General features: G+C 42.8%; 1 protein-coding gene across 9 annotated transcripts in view; it reads left to right on the top strand.

The window, feature by feature from the left end:
• Positions 1-20,950, top strand: part of RALGAPA2 (Ral GTPase activating protein catalytic subunit alpha 2) — a 277,106-nt gene that overhangs the window by 91,351 nt on the left and 164,805 nt on the right. For 8 of the 9 annotated variants that reach the window (XR_011248179.1, XM_069547851.1, XM_069547846.1 and 5 more), the window contains exons 17-20: positions 9,614-9,742; positions 11,441-11,538; positions 16,806-16,896; positions 18,131-18,307. Coding sequence is in view for 8 of the 9 variants with exons in the window: in XM_069547851.1 (XP_069403952.1) it covers positions 9,614-9,742; positions 11,441-11,538; positions 16,806-16,896; positions 18,131-18,307 (495 nt within the window). In the remaining variant the exon portion in view is untranslated. The remainder of the gene's footprint in view (positions 1-9,613; positions 9,743-11,440; positions 11,539-16,805; positions 16,897-18,130; positions 18,308-20,950) is intronic. The other variant, XM_069547852.1, reaches the window with a different exon arrangement.

Genomic DNA, 20,950 nt, shown 5'->3' with positions numbered 1-20,950 from the left:
TTAATGAGGGAACAGCAGTTCATGACATTAGGTTTTGCACTGTTAGCATGAAGATGTTTATTATGGAAGACCTATTTGAAAGTGTCTTTTTTTCTAATCCCAGTAAGAGAATATTATAAGATTATTCTAATTTGCCCCACAGACTATACTTAGACTGAGAAAATGTCAGTGATAGTGGTGAGAGGAAATATAAAATCAGCAATTGTGGAGTGAGGAAATGATGATTAATTTAACAGAGAATTAACTCGTTTGCACCTTAAAAGGACAGGCAGGGAGAATCTTAGAGAATTAAAAAGTTGACCTTGTTTTCCTGAGTGTGAATGATGCTAAAACCTTACATGTCTAAAGTGAATGGTTAAAGCAGATTTCCACACAAAATAACCTATATTTTATTATTTCTAAAATATCTAGTGATCAATTTCAGGAAATTGCACAATTATTTGATTTCTAAAAGGAAAACTTTTTAAATGAAGCATCCCTGACATTGAGACATGGACACATCTTTCAGGAAATTTGAAGTCAAGTTAGTTTGATGTTTACACAGAAGTTGTCTTCACGTAAATAGTATCTAACATGTTTATGATTATGCATTGCAGACAGTTCTCTAGAGCTGGGAATTCTGGTAGTCAGAGAATGGGGAAAAGACAGGAAAAGTAAGAAGTTTGTTTGCTTTTGCAAAAGCGTCACTACCATTTGTAGGTCTATTTCATTAATGTTAAATAAAATCATGTGAAAATAATACAGTAAGTAAACCTTCCTAGTTTTGTTTTAAGGACTAAACTAGTTTTCCTGATGATGGTTTCATATGTATGAGGCCTATTTCCTCCTTACATCCATTCATTTCCTCAAATGGTTTTGAGTAGCAATATATAGTATACAGAAAAGTTAAGAACATCCTAAAGTTTGTAATAAGAAATTATGGACTTAATCAGCACAAAGTGTGATTTCAAAGGCTGTGTTTCATGAAGGTTTTTACTTTTTTCCCCCAAATGTCAGATCCTTGAGTCAGCAAGTTGACTTTTATGTGTTCTTGAGCTTTTAGGATATTTGATTTACTAAATGATTTGCTTTTAAATGCAGTCGTGTCTCAGTAAGCCTGATTATTTATGAAACAGTTTTTATCTTAAGTTAGATTCTTCCCACCCTCACCATGGTCTTTTTGTTTGGGTCCTTTTAGAAGAGAAAACTAGTTATAACGTCTGCCCAAGTAAACAGACGACCCAAACGCGAATCTGATACACAGCAGGAAAAAAAAAGGAAAGGCTCAACACACAAGGCATTCTATAACGGAGATTGATCATTTGTGAATGGCCCGTTCTCCTTGCCATCAGCATGACTGAAAGTTGGCTGTATTTAGAGACTTATTAAATCCTGTGCGTTGTGCCAACTTCCTTTAAAGTCTGAAGTGACCTCCTTTGAATATTTAAAGTGAGCCCAGAAAACTAATAAGGAAAAGGAAGAAGTGAAAGATCTTGATGTTCTCCTGACACTTGACTCTATTGCTTTGTCTCTCCTGGAAGCTAAGCGAAGCCAGTCTATCAGCAACTGTGCCCACCTCTCTGAGGCTTTGCCCGCCACTAAAAGCGTCCCACTCCTCCTCCACACCGTGAGCGCTCTCTTCCCCGGTCTCTCTTACTCTTCTTGCTCCCACAGGCTGTCAGGTACTGTAATACTGCCTCTTCTGTCCCACTGTGTCCCTGGGCTGTGTCCCCTCCCGCTTGCTCGCTCGCCCCTGGGTCTGCCTTCCTTTGTCAATATCCCCGCCTCACGCATGTGTGCCTGGCCATTGCACTTGGCGTTTATTTTCAAAGAATGTCACTTGTTTCTAGGTAGTTAAGACACTCAGTAGCAGTTAAATAGTCAACCAGATTTCTGCATCTGGGCTTTGTATTCTGAGCTGAGAACCATACTATTTTTCTTTTTTTATTGGAATATAATTGCTTTACAATGTTGTGTTAGTTTCTGCTGTACAATGAAGTGAATCAGCTCTGTATATACATACATCCCCTCCCTGTTGGACTTCTTCCTGCCCCCCATCCCACCCCTCTGTGTCATCACAGAGCACCAAGCTGAGCTCCTTATTTTATACAGCAGGTTCCCACTAGCTGTTCTACACATAATAGTATATATATGTCAATGGTACTCTCTCAGTTCATCCCACCCTCCCCTTCTCCCCCTGTGTCCACACGTCCAGAGAACCATAGTTTTTAAGAGGGGGAAACAGTGATGCCAGCCTTGTGTGCCTTATATATGGAGCCTATAGAATGGAAGGGAATCTTCATAAAATTCTAGTGGTTCTGAGCCTGCCAGTGTTAGCGTGTTTGCTGGGCCTCCCTCAGAATGAATGAACTGGAAAAGTTATGCAGGCTAGAGTTCGTTGGAGTGAATAAATCATATTCATGTATAAAATAATGATCAGTTTACACAGATTTATACTGATTATTGAGTATGAAAAATAACAATGAGTAGTAAAAACAATTTGAGTAAAAAAAATAACAATGGTGAAAATTGCTAATTTTCAAAAGAAATGTTATTCCCGGCCTTTAGCCAGGTAAAATTGAGTTCAGCTACATATTATTTATATACTTGCCCTTTCTGGTTTATTAAGATGTTGTTGCATCAAAAGTAATTATTAGCATGGACACCTTAACAAAAGGATTTATAGTGAATAATTAGGTCTGTGTCTACTTATTTCTCTGTGATCCCCAAATGAATCTTCTTGCTGAAGAAGGAAGTGTTTTCATGTCCTTTTGGTCTCAGAAAGATAGTATTATAGATTAGTATTTATTTAACATTGGAGATAGCTTCATTGTGGCTTTGAGTGGCAATAAATCATGTCATACTCTGGTTTAGCAAAGCAACATACCCTTGATGAATACATAAAATGTCATGTTACTTACTTCTAGAATATGGTAGAAGAATAAGAACTGCGTTTCTTAGAAAGCTCTTTTTGTCTAGTAGATATTGAAGGTGGAAAATAGTAAGAATGGTACACGAGAAGATGGCCACTGATTGAACATTTAACTCCTTCACAGTTTGGTTTAAAAAAAAAAATACTCTGAGCTGGAGATGATTAAAAAAGTATTTTAATTAGTTTTGCTTTCTGTTTGGCTGGTATATGCCCATAAGGTGAAAAGCGTTCCTTTTTCACATCCCATTTTTTTCCCCACCCCATTTTGTTTGTTTTTAAAACTAGTTTGCCCAGAATATGTTCTCACAAGAAATGTCTTCCTGTTAGTAATCCCATTTTGGAGGTTTTTTTTTTTTTCTCATTCATTATTATATGTTAGTTGACCCAGGTTCTCAATTCCCATATGTGTGTACACAGTTCCAACAGAAATTGAATAAGATTTCAAGCAGGGATTCTCAGCTGGGGACGATATGCCCCCCAAGAACATTTAGCAGTGTCTGGGGACATTTGTGGTCATCAAGCCAGGGTCCTGCTCCCTGCGTCCAGGGAATGGATGCCGCTAACCATCTTACAATGCACAAGGCTGCTGCAGAGAGCCGTCTGACCCAAAACATCAATGGTACTGGGATTTGAGAGCTGTCGATTTAGGGTGGAATGAAGCAGGCCATGCTTGGTCTGTTTCTGTGCCTTCACCATCCTCCTCCTAGTTTTACGGCGTAAAGGACCTAGCGGTACAGTGACTTTAAGGATGATCTGCTGATGTTTCATCTGAAAACCACAGTGTGCAAGCTCTTCCCTCGTCTGATGCCATGTCTGCTGTACTAGAAAAGTGATCCACGGTCCCGGGTGACTGTTGTATTAAAGGCCCAGGCCCAGAACGACGTGTATCAGTCCTCAGTAGGAGATTTTATGTCCCCTATGGGTTGGCCCACCAGGGGATTAAATGTGTGCTCCATTTTAAATTCTGGTGCTGGCCTATCTCGCTAACCTGTTGCTAAATACAGATGTAGTCGGCTAGGCATACATCCGTGTGTGCGTAATACACAGACACTTTTTGTTTGTTTGTTTGGCTGTGCTGGGTCTTCATTGCTGTCCTCAGGCTTTCTCTTGCAGCGAGCAGGGGCTACTCTTCACTTGCAGTGTGAGGGCTTCTCACTGGGGTGGCTTCCTTTGTTGTTCCTGTGTTCCCTGCATTGGCAGGCAGATTCCCAACCACTGGACCACCAGGGAAGTCCTACAGACACTTTTAAAGTTGCCCCTCTTTACTATAGATGACGATCGGCTAACTTTGTATTCTTTTTGGTTAACGTTTCTTGGTTTTGTTTCTTGTCTCACCGACATGTGTTTTAATAATATAACCAATAGACAATTCCTTACCTTCATCCACTCTGATATTCTGATCCCTTTGGGATACCTTATTTGATTGTAGCAGAATTGTGGGACAGTCGCGACCACCTGTATTCTGTTAATTCGTATGAATAGCTGCATAAAAGAACACATTGAGGGTGAAACTGGCAGTTTCAGTGACTTCCTTTTTTTTTTCTCTTCAATGGAAACAGTTCTTTCCAGCTGTTTTGCACTTTTAACTGCTTTAATATTTGGACATTTATCAATGTGTAGCACAGGCCATGCAGATGGTAGGCTTTATGTTTCTTTGGAGAATATTATAATGGTTGTAATTAGAGGGTCATGATCTTCTCTTGTTCCAAAGGAGGCTTAATGGGGCCTAATCGAAAGCCTCACTTTGCTGCCTCTGCATCTGACTTTTCGGCTTCCAGGTAGCACCAGGTTGTCAGAACGTGCTTATGAACAGGGTCCCCAGCGTCCTTGTGGGACACGTCAAGATGTTGAATTGATTTATGTCTCTTGTGCTTTTTATAGGGTCAAGTTGATTTGTGCCCAGTGTTTTAGAAGTTAGGAAACTACATGATTAATTTTGCTTGTGCAACCTTGTATGAGGAGTAAACAGAACCCGAAGTTTTGGTAATTGAAGAATGAATCTCAGTCTGTTTAGTAAGATGGATTAAAGAAGCCTCAAATTAGAGAGTGAATGAAATGTCTTTGAAAAGTAGTCAGATGGTTGGGATAAATTGAAGTTTCTGAAGAGTTTGCACACTTAATTTAATCATGCCAACTCTTCTTTCAGTGGGGAAAAATGAAATCAGTCCTTATTTGGTCATGGTGCTTTGAGTGCGCTTTAGAAAGCAGTGATTTAGTAATGAGCGTTGTGTAACGTATCCTCTCAAGAAGCTAAAAAGTTGGTGCTTTTAGAATTTGGGTTACTAGTTTAGCCCTGCTTGAGAGAATGTGCGTAATCTGGTGATTCTGAGATAAAATTCAGTCCCTTGAAGTGATTTAAATGGTGTGATATTCAAAACAGAGACTGTGTTAGACCTCCCAGCATTTATAATGTCCTTTTTATTAACTTAGACGGTCCTATTTCTATTTTGCACATCAGATAATCCTCTACCTTGATATTTGCATATCAGTGTTGTTATTCAGTGACTAAGTCATGTCCAACTCTTGGCAATCCTGTGGACTACAGCTCACCAGGGTTCCTTCTCCTTCACCATCTCTCCAAGTTTGCTCAAACTCATGTCCATTGAGTCAGTGATACTATTTAACCATCTCATCCTCTGCCACCCCCTTCTCCTGCCCTCAATCTTTCCAAGCATCAGGGTTTTTCTAGTGAGGATTTTTCAGGTTTTTCAGCTCTTCACATCAGGTGGCCAAAGTATAGGAGTTTCAGCTTCAGCATCAGTCCTTCCAGTGAGTGTTCAGGGTTGATTTCCTTTAGGATGGACTGGTTTGATATCCTTGCAGTCCAAGGGACTCTCAAGTCTTCTCCAACACCACGGTTCAAAAGCATCAATTCTTCAGTGCTCAGCCTACTTTATGGTCCAGCTCTCACATCCATACATGACTACTGGGGAAACCATAGCTTTGACTATATGGACCTTTGTTGGCAAAGTGATGTTTCTGTTTTTAAATATGCTGTCTAGGATTGTCATAGCTTTTCTTCTAAGGAGCATGCGTCTTTTAATTTCGTGGCTGCAGTCACCATCCACAGTGATTTTTGAAGCCCAAGATAATACAATCTGCCACTGCTTCCATTTTTTCTCCTTCTACTTGCCATGAAGTGATGGGACCAGATGCCATCATCTTAGTTTTTGGTATTAATGTTAAATGGTTTTGTTAGGAAAGAGCAGTTGCTGCATCTGACCCTGGAGAAGAGGGACAGCCTTAACCGAAATAAAAAAGCCAGCAGGGGGAGCTCGAGAACTGTTTTAAAAAGAAAGGAAAAAAGTACGAAGAAAATGTTTCTGGTAGTCATTTGTTCATCTGTACAGAACAAATATTGAGTATAGACTTAGGACAAAATATGAGAAAAGGAGCAAAAATGTCCAGTTCCAAATTGGGAAATTGTGTTTAACTTGCGGGATAAAGAGAATTTGCATGCTTTTTTTCCCTTCACCCTCTTTCATGTGACAGCTGAGTCCAGGAGTAGCTCAGGGCACCCACCCCACAGCCTGGCAGTTCCTGCGACCGGGATTTGCCTCCACCCTCCCCCTCTTCACAGGTCTCCCATCCCACCTGTTCCTGTGGTTTCTGCACGCTTGGACTTCCTCCACCTAAGAAGGCTCGATCAGCGTTTTTACAAAAGCAGAGCCTTAAAGCCACATCAGGCCAGCCTGTTGGGAAGGCAGAGCAGCTGGCCCTGCAGGCTCTTTATCCGTCTGTTGTCTGAGGACCGGTGGGGACACTTGTGTTTAGAAGCCGTAGTCCCAAGGCTGGGCTTCATCCCACCAGATGGCGATATTCTGTATCCTGAGAAAGATGCTGCCAGCATTGGCCCAGTCCTTATTTGTTTCCGCTCAGAGCCCAGAAACCAACATCTACCAGCTCTTGGCATCACGTTTAAGGGCATAAAGCCCGCTCTTCCCACTGTCCATAAAGACTGGCAGGTGCCAGTTGTTTCTGATAGAAGCAGGAAGCTCTTGGGCTCCCTCTGCTGACACTGGATTTACAAGTAGGTTCATTAACAAATAGAATCCCTTCCCAGAAGGTGTCAGTGTCTTGCATAATTACAATGAACAAGGAAAGAAAACAGTGGGAAGGACAGCCGATGATGTCATCTGGCTTCCTCTGCCTGATACTGAGGAGTCTGGGAGCAGAGCTGTAGGGGGCCAGCATCTGGGATGCTGTATGGAGCATGGTGTTTATGGATGTCCCATGTTTCTTGTGGGGAAGTGAACAGCTCTTGGCTCTTCAGGATCAGAGAAGGGCAGAGACAATGTGGAAAGATGAGGCTGTGGTGGATCTGTCTGCTCTTGCTACCCTGCCTTCCTTTGTTTGTTCCCTGAGTCCAGCTTCTTGACAGTATCTGGATTTAGACCATGGCCCTGCTTCCCTGGTAGCTCAGACGGTAAAGAATCTGCCTGCAACGCAGGAGACCTGGGTTTAATCCCTGAGTTGGAAAGATTCCCTGAAGAAGGGAATGGCAACCCACTTCAGTTTTCTTGCCTGGAGAATTCCATGGACAGACCATGGGATTGAAAAGTGACTGAGCGACTCACGCTTTTACTTTTACACCTAGACTTTGGATTTGAGGTCTGGTAACTTGTATCCATGTACTTAAAAATAGAATTTTTGTGTGGATAGTAAAAATAAAGCAACCGCCCTTCAGTGAAATCCTCTATTATATTTAGAATCTTCCTACATACAGCTTCTTGGTTGGGGTAAACCAGTCCTTTGGCTTGTGGCTCTGGTTGAAGGTTACACAGAAGAGGACACCTTGGCCGCATTTCAGGGGATGAATTGGGTGACACGTCCAGGGAGGACATTACAGGCTGAGTTTTGATCAGTCCCTTCTTAGAAGAACTGATTGTTGTTGTTGTTCAGTCGCTCAGTCATGTCCAACTCTGCGACCCCATGGACTGTAGCACACCAGGCTTCCCTGTCCTTCACCATCTCCCAAAGTTTGCTCAAACTCATGTCCATTGAGTCACCATCTCATCCTCTGCTGCCCCCTTCTCCTCCTGCCCTCAATCTTTCCCAGCGTCAGGGTCTTTAACAATGAGTCTTCTCTTCACATCAGGTGAAAGTACTGGAGCTTCAGCTTCAGCATCAGTCCTTCCAATGAACAGTCAGGGTTAATATCTGTTAGGATTGACTGGTTAGATCTCCTTGCTGTCCAAGAGACTCTCAAGAGTCTTCTCCGACACCACAGTTTAAAGGCATCAATTCTTCAGCACTCAGCCTTCTTTATGGTCCAACTCACATCTGTCCATGACTACTGGAAAACCATAGCTTTGATGAGATAGACCTTTGTTGGCAAAGTGATGTCTTTGCTGTCTGGGTTTGTCATAGTTTGTCAGAAGGACTGAAACTGTGACTAATGAAAATTTGGAGAAAATATGATCCTAGGGTTATGGATGTAGAGTTCCAAGGCTGCACAAGGGAGGGTGAAGTCTGGAGGGGAGGCAGCGGTGGGGTCATAGGCTAGACCACTTGGCAAGTCCTGCAGGAGGGGAGCCTGGGCAGCATGGTGGGGGGTGGAGGTCAACCCGGGGGTGGGGGGAGCAGCAGGAGGGAGGGAGCAGCAGGGTCAGGTGGGCTGGGCCTGCTTGCGACTGAAGAGTGCAAGGACCCCTTGTCAAACCTCTGGGGTGACATCAAGGGGCCCTTGTTCACTGTGAGGAGCGGGAGCTTGAGTAGACAGTGGTGGAGGCCTCAGGTGTCCACGGGGGCGGGGGTGCTGGTGGTGGTACTGTCAGATCTCGGTTGTAGAGGGGCTTCCTGAGGCCACGGGGAGGAGGGCAGGGAGGAGGCTGATGAGGATAAAGCCGGAGATCAGGGATGATGTCACCTTGGAGCTTCCATGCTACAGACAGGAGGTGGGGTGACCCTTCCAGTGCCTTGTGTTGTCTTAGGAGATTAAAATGAACCATGACATTTAGAAATGAGCTAGGAGGGACTTCTCTTCTCTAGGGGAGCATGGTTTATCTTGATCCTAGCTGGGATCACCCAATGGTCAGTACTCAGCTGGGGCTTTCTATTTTATGATGTACGTTTATTGATTCTCTAAAAATACCAGTGGATCATTTTTGTACCTAAGTGATAAATTCACGCTTGCATTTGGTAATATGTCATTAAATAATTGCAGTATTTTACACTGGACAGTTGTACATTTATCTGTTGAAAGAAATGATAAAGTTGAAATTCCCACTTCCTTTCATCTTCCTTCCGGATGTGGTGTATGTGTGCGAGTGCACGTGCCTCTGTGTGTGTGTGTGTGTGTGTGTGTGTGTGTATGTGTGATATGCTGCTCTCTCAAGTGGAAATGCCCTGTCCCTGCATCTCCTAGCTCCCCCTCCCCTGGGCATGCCTGTCCCTGAAGCTCCTATGACTTACAGTTGTCAACCATTCTGCTTGCCCTTTCTCTGTTGTTGTTGTTGTTGTTTTTACTTCTTTACTTTGAATTTAAACACTTTATAGAACTTCGAAGGCAAATGTACCCTTGGAGTGAAGTAGAACTAACAAGCATAGAAAACGTTATAATGTGAAAGCCGCTAATCCTACTGCACAATTTTTGTGGGGAAAAAGTATCTAAAATGACATTTTTTAGAGTCAGTGAAGTAGTGAAATTATTTTAAAACGTTTTGAAATCCATCCCCGTGTGTTCTGTGTTAACGCCCACAGAAGTGGAAGAATACCTGCAGCCAGAAAACGCACCTGCCGCTGAATCTGGGCCCCTGGGGCAGCAGCCGATGGTTCGGAGCGGCAGCAGCCCTGAGGTCACCGAGCCGCTGTGTCCTGAGCCCCCCCCAGGTATCAGCATCTTACTCATGCGAGACCCGAGCTTCTGGCTGGGGAGAGGCTGCGTGTCGTGGGGCTTTCTACTTTAATCCTAGTTCTATTCATTTCAAGGGAATTTACTTTAGAGTTTGATTGCAAGGATGTGATTTCTTGAATCACATGAAATATTTTCACTACTTAGTTTAATCTAATTCTCTGAATTGTGTGTGTGTGTGTGTGTGTGTGTGTGTGTCCTTTTTTCAAGTGTAGCGTGTTTGAGGACTAAAAAGAAATCCAGAGTGGCTGGAGGAGGTGGGAGGCGGAGGATGTTCACCCCAGGCGAGGGACGGCAGCAGGTTAGGGCAGAGGCCAGGAGGAGAGGGGTCACGGGCTGAAGGATGAGAGGTGGATGACCGACCAGACTTGTGAAGTTTATTAGCAGCGTGCAGATCTGCCGAGGTTGAAAAATGATAACTTGTATTATTAGCGTTATGGGCTTCCCTGGTGGCTAAGCGGTAAAGAATCTGCCTGCAATGCAGGTTCAATCCCTGGGTCGGGAAGATCCCCTGGAGGAGGAAATGGCGACCCACTCCAGTATTCTTGCCTGGGAAATCCCATGGACAGAGGAGCCTTGCGGGCTACAGTCCATAGGGTTGCAGAGTCGGACACGACTGAGCGGCTGAGCCTGCACGCACACCCACTGGCATTAATCCACACCGTTTCTCCAGCAGCTTTCAGCAGCAACCAGGGTGAAAGGTGGCGAGGCAGGTGGTTAGACCTATGAGCATTGACTAGTGTGTTTTACAGCGAAGATGCATGTCTAAGTGTGTCTGGTGACAGTGAACATACGTACTTAGTTTCATGAGTTAGGTAAACAGTCAACCAAGCCGTCCTGTAGGCCTCAGTGTCAGGGTCATGCCATCCTCATCCAGTGAGCAGGGTATAGCCCCTCTTAGAAATTCTCTCGAAAGAAAAATAATAAATACACAGTAAAAACAATTTGAGAAATGTGTTACCTGGAAGATTTTCTGTTCTCCAGAAGTCTTTGTGTAAGATTGTTATGATCTTTCTCCTTTAAATATTTGGTGGAATCCATCAGTTGCCTGGAGTTTTCTTGTCGGAAGATTTTAAAGTACTATTCAGATTTTTAAATCATTCTAAGACTTCATATTTTCCTTTTCTTGTTTTAATTTGCATAAGTTGTATGGGTTTTTTTTCCTAGGAATTTGTTCATTTATTTTTTAAAGAAGACTTATTGGCCCCAGACTACGCATAGAATCTGATCTTTTTAATTAACAATGGCAGGCTCGGTGGAGATATCCCATTCTCTATTACGGACACTGGTTGTCGGTGGCTTCTCTCACTAGCAATGTTGAGCCACCTCACGCTCCCTTCCCCATTCCCTTCCTCCCTTCCCCGGCCTGGCTGACTCAGGCAGCTCTGGTCTGAGACCCCTTCTCCAAGGCCCCCAGACGGTCCTTGTTGCTCTCCCTCCCCTCACTGTGTATAACATTAGCACTCGACAGTGAAGTTCTCTGTTCATCAGAGACCAGGTCTGTGGAGCAGTCGTGATCCATAGGCTGCTCATGTGCTGGGCCCTGCACTCTTGTTTTTACGTGTCTTAGAATATCTAAATTTAATCATTGCCTGTGTATAAAAATCTTTTCCCAGTGTTACCATCTGAAATCTTTCTGTTGTTGATTTCCCCCCTCCCCACCCCCAAATCTCTAGGCCAAAAGCTAGAAAATGCACAGAATGTGAGTTCTTCAGAGCCCAGACCTGCTCAGGAGACCAAAGGACATGAGAAGAAAGAACATGAAGGAATAACAGTGAGATCTTTTCAGAATACATCTATGGGTCATTAAAAATAAACGTACAGATCATTGGCACAGTACGCACATTTATTAGTGGCTGTGACACTATCTTTTAAATTTTTTTTCCATTTAGATGTGTTTTAGGGCCAGGTGACCTTGAGACGTTTGAAAGACTTACTCACTTTCTATGTAAAATTATAGTCACATTACAAAAATAGAACGCAGTAAGCATGAAAACAAAATTTCACACCTGGTCTGTTTGTGCACTTTCTGTTTTTAAGGACATCCTTGCCTGTCAAGCAGATGCTCAGACTCCCTATTCCTGGTATCACTTTAGGTTGTAGCCTTCACCTGACCCAACTTCACAGATAAATGAGATGTTGCAACGATCTGTTATGGTTTCTTTCTTTTTAAAAAAACGTAAAATGGCATTTACAGGTTTCTTAAAACACAAATAAAAAGTTTAAAGATTAAAATTAAAAAGTAGCCCTAACTCATTCATGCAGATAATTCCTATTTACTCATTTTTTTTTTAATGTAGTATCTATGAATAGAACACTCAGACATCCCAGAAAGATACAAAATACACACAGAAAGTCACTCTCTACTCTTCCCTGCCTGGAAGATATGAGTGTTCCTCCGTCTTCATTTTTTCAAATGGGCATATACCAGCTTTATACGTACATTCCATTTGTATGTATATTCTCTGTGTATTTCAACAATCAGATAAACACCCAGAGACTCACCACCAGCGCAGAAACCAGAGTATCTTCAGAGCTGTTGCTGTGCCTTGTGGGCGTCATCTTGGTCCCTCAGAGAACAGCTCTATGTTAGCTCTGTGTTGATCGTGTCTTTGCTTTCCTTTGTAGTTTTGCTTGAAATGTATGTACCTCTAAAACAATGCATCCTTTAGTTTCCCTCATTTTTAAACTTTATAAAGGTGGTATGATTACTTTGTTCGCTCATTACCATGTATTTACATGGTGGCACGTTGCTCTAGTTCATTGCTTTCTCTGCTGTTTGATATTCCACCATGAGTAGACCACAGTTCACTTTTCCACTCTCTTGTTGACGTTTAGCTTGTTCCACCCCTCCCCCCCCTTTTTTTTTAATGAGAAATGAAGCTGTGCATATCCTTGTATGTGTTTCAAGATCTATGTGTAAGATTTTCTCAACAGTGTTGTCTTAGAGTGGAACTGATGTGTCCCGGAGAAAAAGGATTCTCTGTTTTACAAGAGAATGTGTCTTTCTCCAGAGTGGTTGTACCACTTCTGTTTTGGCCAGCAGTGTATACAAAGTTTCTGGTCATCTACATTCCTGCCAACACTTACTACTGTCAGATTTAAAATCTTGGGAGTCAAGTGGGTGAAAATGGGATCTCATTTTGTTTTGCATTTCTTAAGTTGCTGATAAAGTCTTTCCTTATGTTGGTTGGCCATATGTGTTTCATCTGTGGAGTGCCTACTGATGTCTTTTCCATTTTCCTGTTGATTTGTCTTTTTTATTTGTACCAATTCTTAATGTAGTCTGAATACGGATCCTATATTGGTTATGTTTCTGGTGAATTTCTTCTTCCAATGTGTGGCTTATATTTTCACATTCTCTATGTTGTCTTTTGATGAACAGAAGCTCTTAATTTTGATATCCTTGATGATCATTTTTTGTTACTACATTTTATGAAAATTAAGAAAAATTCATCTATGTGTTTGCTTCTGGCTGTGCTGGATCTTTGTTGTCGTGTAGGCTTTCATCTAGTTATGATGGGGGGTGGGGCCACTCCGTAATTGCAGTGCACAGGCTTCTCACTGCGGTGGCTTCTCTTGTTCCAGAGAACCGGTTCTAGGGCACATGGACTCAGTAATTGCGGTCCATGGGCTTAGTGGCTCTGCAGCACGTTGGATCTTCCTGGTTCAGGGATCCAACCCATTTCTTCTGCATTAGCAGGCAGATTCTTCATGACTGAGCCACCAGGGAAGCCCTGAAAAATTTAAAATATCAACTTGAAAGGGATAAGAATATTTGCCTTATATTTATAAGTGTTTCCGTTTTGTTCTATACATTTAAGTCTTTCATCTGCCTGGAGCTGTTGTTTATGGAATGGCATTAGGGATCCACTTTCATTTTTTTCCCTACATGGATAGCCACTTATCGTGGGTCCCCTATACTGAATTCATTTTCCTTTATTGCTCTGAAAATGCTGCCTCTCTCTCATAGATACTGCATCCCAAATGTGTGAGGCTTTGTTTTGGTGCTTCTTGAGTCACTTTGGTGACTTGTTTTGGTTACTTTGTCTCTCTGCCTTAATTCTGTCGTTCCCCTATTTCCTCCTCACCCCCACCTAATGGAAGCTATTTTTTCTACTATCTTCTGTCTTTTGTTGTTGCTGTTGAGAGGTCTTCTGTCCATCCTGTTTGTTGTTCCTCACTGTCCTTCATCCTTGTCCTCCAGTTTCACTACAGTATATTTAGGCACATTTTCTCTTGGTCAGTACAGTTTGCCCTATTTTGGATATGCTATGTGTCGGGCATCTGTGAATAATTGTTCTCCATCGCTTCTGGAAAATTCTTGGTAATCCGTTTATCAAATATTGCCTGTTCTTTGTTCTCTCTCCCCTTTCCTTCTGGAGTTCTGGGTAGAAATATATTTAGACTTTATCATTCTGTGTTCTGTATCTCTTAAGCCCCCTTTCATATATTCCATTCTCCTTGGCTGTGTGGGTGCATTCTGGGTGATTCATCAGATCTGTCTTTCACTCAGTTCAATAATTCTCTTCTTATGCATATATAGTCTGCTGTTTAATGGTCCCATTGAGTTTTTTTGGTTCAACAATTTTGTGTTTTGCTTCTGAAAGTTCAGGTGAATACTTTTCAAGTATATCTTGTAATCTCTTGTGATCTCTTATAGTTTTTTTGTGATTCCCATCTTTTATTCCTTTAAACTAGTCACAGATTGCAGTTCTGAATACTTTATCTGATTATCTGAAATCCTTGAGGGGTGGGTGGGGAATCTAAATCTGATGTTTGTTGTTTCTAAGATTTGTGCTTGGTGGGTTTTTAATTTCCTTTGGTGTTTGGTAACTTTTGATTATGAGTTCCTAGCTGCCTAATCTGAATCTGCAGAAAACGTGAATTTCTGACGTGATGAAGTTTCACAAAACAGGGAGTGCTACTTTAATTTGGGGCTCTGGTTCCTTTTGCCACTGGCACTGGTAATATTAGATTAATGCCCAAGGTAGCCCCATTTTACTGCCCTGATTTCTGTTTGCTTTGAGGGGGAGTAGGAAGAGGGGCTGGATCCCTTGAGGGTTTATTTTACTTTCTGTGAGCCCTAGATTTTTATGTAGGTTCTATAGTTGGAGGTATTTCATCTTCCAGAGAGTCAGAAGCAGAAGAGCCTATAATCTGCTTTTCAATTAAGGAGATTGCCTGTGTATATTCCATTATCATATTTGAAATATATGCTTCCCAGGTGGCTGAGTGGTAAAGAATCTGCCTACAGTGTACTAGACACAGATTCAGTTCCTGGGTCAGGAAGATCCCTAGAGAAGGGAATGGCAACCCTCTCCAGTATTCTCGCCTGGGAAATCCCATGGATAGAGGAGCCTGGTGGGCAACAGTCCATGGGGTTACAAAAGAGTCAGACACGACTGAGCAACTAAACAACATCAACAATATTAGATACATATCATCCTTCTTTAAAGCTGAGTAACATTTTTTTTACATACTGTTAATCTTCTAAATATTTCATTCATGACCTACGTATGTGCTTTAGCTTAATGATTATTCTATCCTTTAATTTTACATCTTAGTCCCTCCTTTTCATGTGTTTGCTTATTTAGTATTCATTCCTTTAGTTGGCTTATTGAATCCCGTGGTTTTTGTACACTCTAAGCTGGAGAGCCTTAAATATACTATCTTCATTTCTGGCTCTGTTCTCCATCTTGCCAGTCATGGATTTTTGTTGCTCACTTATGGTACATTCTCTTTACATATTCAGCCCAAAGACGGATATTAAAATATCAGAAACTTTCTCAAATTCCTCCGTCCATTGTCCATCCATCTGCCTCTCCTCCCTACCTCCCTTCCTTCGTCACCGTCTTTCTCATGGTCCCCCAGATTCATATCCTTTTGTAATTTAAGTTCCATTCCCATGGACAACACTTATATAAGCTCTTGTCTATCATTCTGCAGCATTTTTAGAATTTATCTTTTCTTCTCCTTTTCTATCATCAAAAGCCTTATCTGCTCATTCCTGAATTACCATTATAGTTCCATAGCAACTCTCTTCTTAACTCTATTCCACAGATAGTAAGTCAACTTAACCATTTTGATTATGTTTTTAATCACAGTCAGCTACTGTCTGGAACATACGGTTGCTCATTTTGTCAATACTGGGGTGAAATTCCTAAGCCTGTTGTTGGAGACCCCTTGGCAGGTGTGCCGCTTGTAGAAGGTGGTCATGTTTCCTTCTTACCATTTTCCCTCTTCACCTGACTGCCCTGCATGGCCTGCTGTAATCGGCTTCTTTTCCTGCACGTAGAACTTGCTGATTTCTCAGTGCTTCCTGCCCTGAGCCCCTTCCTGCCTACTCTCTACCACCTCATGTCTGTAGCCTTGTTGAGCAGCTCTCCTGTCACTGTGAGCCGATCAAGGTAACACTTTCTTCTGCATACCTTTTCGAGAGCGTGGACTTGAATATTTTGCTAATGTACATTGTGATCATTTTGTGTAATTTGTGTACGTTTTGTCTTTCCACGCCGGTTATGTAAAATGTAGGGGGTGCAGATTGCCTCCCAGTGTTCTAGTCCCATATTTAACCCAAGGTCCAATGCTGAGCAGTGCTCAGGGAAGCCCGCTGCACCTGTAACAAGGGAGGCATTGAATGGGTCTGGGTGGGGTTTACGCCCTCCCTGCCAACATGCTGGTGACTTATACCTCCTGGAGGATGATATCCATTATGCATGTGTACCCAAGCAGAGGTGCAAATAGAACCTCAACATAAACGATTTCCATGTAGCTTAGCATCTCTCCTCCATAGACCATGTTAATTGGATGCCAACTGATAAACAGAAGCCTGAAGTTTCAGGTCTTGGGTAATTTATAACTTGGTCACAGTAATTAGTGAACCCATATCCTTCCAATTCAGAACGTCATTCAGTTTTCTGTTACTATTCTTACTGTTCGTTTGTTTCTTTTTCTTTAGACATATGGACTAGAAACTTAACAGTCTTGTAAAAATTAAAACTTTTCTGTAACCACCACAATCTTTCTTTCTGTCTGAAGATCTTAGTTCGAAGAAGTAGCAGCCCCATTGAACTGGATTTGAAAGATGACTCACAGCAGATACAAGGAAAATATAGGGAGAGACAGAAGAGTAAGTACCAGGAGATGTGGTCTGTGTTCCTCCAGCTTCAACACGGATAGACTTTGTTTCCTTTTGACCTTCTAATGCGAATGATATCATCTGAAGACATGATGTTGCGATATGGGACATTTTTATTCCTGGAATCCCAGGATAGATGGGTGGTTAGTACCAGTCAAACATTAAACATTACCCAGTTACCTTCGAGAATTGTCTTTCCAGCCCTGGGTCTTTCTCCAGGTGAAGAGCACAACGAAGGCTGATGGCTGGTGAGGAGACAGGCCCAGAAGGAAGAATGGTCTTCCTTTTGGACGTTCCCCCAGGTTCGGAACACGAAACTTCTGCAGTACCTTGACATCAGTGGTATAAGTATTTAAAATTTGACTGGGATGCTGAGATGTACCATTAGGTCCTGTGATATGCAGCCCTAATACTCTGCTTCCCTGAGGTCCTCTGCTGTGCCCCCTCCTTCTTGGTCGTTCCTGGTGGAGGGCAGAGCAGGAACTCTTAGGCTCCACCTTCTAGAGTCGCGGGACAGGCAAAGTGAGGAACCTTGCAGGTGACTGGGACAGCTGTCAGTTCTCTGCATGGGAATACCTGACAGTAGATTAGAAGCAGCAAGGCTGGGGGACTGTCAGCGGCTGACACAAAGGGCAGCCAGGAGGGCTGCAGGCAGAGAGGGTGGGCACCCCGAGCCTGTGTGCAGCAGACAGGGGACGTAAAGGGCAGAGCGACGGAGGCGGTTCTGTGTCAGACTGAATAGTCAGGTAGGACTTCATAGCCTTTGACAGCATCATGGTACCATGACATATCAGAACGTTTCAGTGCTTAGAGGGGGAGAATCTCTATTGGTGGGACGCGTCATCCCCCGGTGATCGTCGGTGACTCGCCTAGGTTCATGTCTAGACATAGATTCTTCAGCCTGGAAGCATGAACCTGCCTTTGTAGTGGGATCAATTTTCATCCACCTCCTCCAGCCACCCCTGTTTCGTAGTTGAGTAAGTCAGGGTACATGGTGTGAGGATGTGCTCTTGTGGGTACCAGGGGAACTCAGTTAAGACCTGTAAAGAGTCAGGGCCCATAAAGAGAACTCACATCCACACCTGGAAGCTGTGTGTCGTTGACCAGGGGCCCCACGCAGGCCCCTGTCCCCAGGGGCAGCTGCTTAGGTCCTTGTGTGCCAGGACCATGGACGTGCTCATGTCCTGCCCTTGGCCATCTTGGACTGTGTCTTCCGTCATTCCAGGTGACAGTGTGAGCAGTGACCCCACTCTGGGCTGCAGCACCGAGGCAGAGCTGTCCCTGAGCCACTGGCAGACCTGCGAGGAAGACCCAGATCTGAGCCCGCCTGCGGATACTGTGACTGACACTGACGCCCGCCACTGGTTACAGCTCCGGCCCACGGATGCTTCGAACCTAACAGGTAACCATGTCCTTGAGATGAGGCAGCAGCGTTCACAGGGTTTCCCAGGTGTGAGGGTGCTAGGGCATCCTTCAGCACAGTGATCATGGGGGCTGCCCCCTCCCATATGGGCGTGCCCACCCCAGTCCCTGCACCCCCACCCCCTGGTCATAATCAGCGGCGGAGTCTCGGTGTGCTGCATGCAGAGGGTTCTGAAACAGTAGAAGAACAGGGAGGAAGCCCATCGTGCCCACACCCGCTGCCCAACACGCGAGGAGGTGGGTGATATTTAGGCCAACGCTTTGCCATCCAGGGATGGCAGATTTGCTTTACTCTGAAAACAGAGAAAAGTTATTTCTCCAACTTACATGTGCCACAAATCCAGGAGATGTTAGAGAATTTGAATACTTACCTGTTACTGTTTTATTTAACTTTGCTGTAGAATCTTTGATGCATGCAAGATAAGTTGTAACGCATGTTATGGACCAGTGAGCCTGCCCTGAGCATAAGTAGAATAGCTGCCCCACCAGTGAGACCCCCAACAGGGGGGCCCCCTTCTCAAGTCCCTCTCTTCTCTTGTCATCTCATGTGAATACTGTGACCCTGTCCACAGTAGTTTTTTTTTAATTAATTAATTTATTTTTTGCAATTATTTAAGTTTTCCTGGGGTTTTTAATAACCATTCCCACTTCTTTATAAAGTGTTAACCACAGTATCTGTCTCTTCAAACAACATATCATTTAATTTTGGTTTTAAACTTTTTTAAAATGTCGTCATATTCTGTTTTTTTTTTTTGGGGGGGGGCAACATTTTTCCCTTGAGTATTCGTAGTTCTAAGATTCATATAAGTTATAGAGCCGAACTTTCTGGGACTGCATCTAGGCTCTGCCAAGGAGTTGGTGGGTGGCTTTGAGCTGGTAAATCTTTCTGTCCTTCAGTTTCTCTTTACAGTAGAGTCGAGATACTGCTGCTGCTGCTAAGTCGCTTCAGTCGTGTCTGACTCTGTGCGACCCCATAGACGGCAGCCCAACAGGCTTCTCAGTCCCTGGGATTCTCTAGGCAAGAAAGTGGAGATACTAATAGTCCCTATCATAGGGTTGTTGGCGGAATCAGTGAGTGAGCCTCTGAGTCAAGCGTATAGAGCAGATTTATGCGTACATACATATCGTGTGACCCTGGGAAAGTGAAACTCTTTCGCTTCAGGTTCAGTTCCCTGGCCTGTCACATGGAGGGCACCAAGAGAGGTTGGGTTTTTGTTCTGCTTGGTTTTGGTGAGAAATTGTCGGGAGAGGCCAGTGTTCTGAGGAGCTCAGTGTGGGAGGTGCCCACCACGGCCACGTCCCTCCTGGCCCACCACGTTCCCAGGTCCATAGACATCCTTGATGAGAACCGCAACAGCAAACCACAAAGCACGTGTTGAGTAAAAAGTGGTATTAAACCACTAAAAATCATTTTAAAATTAGAAGTAAAGGCTAAACTCTTAACTTAGCTTTTTTTTTTTTTTAAACTAAGCAAACTGGTTTTCATAAATTACAGTATAAATTTTAACCAGTCTCTGTGTTTTGGGAAATTTCTAATAAAGTAGCATAAAACCTTCATAAATTTTACATAGAAAAATGGTGTTGGATAAAAATTTTTATCTATGAGATAGATAAGACCAAGAAGGATGATCTCAATGTACATTTAATGTTTATCTTAATTAAGACTGGAAAAACAAACCAGTTAACTGTAAATGAACTACCCATTGCTTTATAATGCTGTATGTGCCGTCCTTAAGAGATCGTGGACATTTTTGGTCTAAATGTTCACCTCTGCCCATGGAAGAAGCCTTGTAAGGTCAACGAGAAAACACTTGGCAAAACCATTGTGCTTACTTTGATAACTTATTGGGTAGTAATTGGTGCTTCTGAAATTTGTGGTTCTTTCATTATAGAAATGATGAAAATCATTTTTATAATATATATAATGATAATTTCTATAATATATATAATACAAAATCATTATATATAGAAAATAAATGTAATAATTGTGAATAATAATATCATAAATATACGAAGGATTTAACAGCTTACAAAGAACTTTGAGACATCCTCTTTGATTTTTATGGTAAGCAGGTCAGGTTATACAAATTCTGTTTGAGGGGTGGAGAAGCTGAGACCCAGAGAAGTTGTGTCATCTTACTGGAAAGTAGGCCCCAGTATTGGAACTGGCTTCCAGAGTGTTTTGACTCCATTTGCAGAGTTATGCCCACCCCTTTCTTCTACACTGTTGTTCAAATTACAGCTGCCAACCCCATTCAAACTGTTTGAGAATTATTGATATATTTGTGGAATTAGTGGCTTCTTTGGGTCCAATATTCAGATTATCCAAGGGGAATCATCATCATGGTACTGTTGAAGACTTTAGTGCATTTTCAGTAAGCTGAATTCACCTAAACGAGGACTAGCTTTAATTACTTTTATTGAAAAGAGAGAAAATTGTGTGATTACCTCTTTTGTCTGCCTTCTGGAAGGCTTAGCTCTGATCCCATCTCAGAGTGTGCCTGGTACGCTCGGTCTAATACACTTGTGTGAGGTAATTTCATATGATGCTCTCTCTGCTGTGATTAACTCCTCCAGATACTCAGCTCTTCTTTGAAATCCTAATATCGAGAATCAGTACACT

This window comes from Ovis canadensis, chromosome 13 (assembly GCF_042477335.2).
Source record: "Ovis canadensis isolate MfBH-ARS-UI-01 breed Bighorn chromosome 13, ARS-UI_OviCan_v2, whole genome shotgun sequence".
Classification (NCBI taxonomy): domain Eukaryota; kingdom Metazoa; phylum Chordata; class Mammalia; order Artiodactyla; family Bovidae; genus Ovis; species Ovis canadensis.
This window is presented reverse-complemented; position numbering and strand designations above follow the sequence as displayed.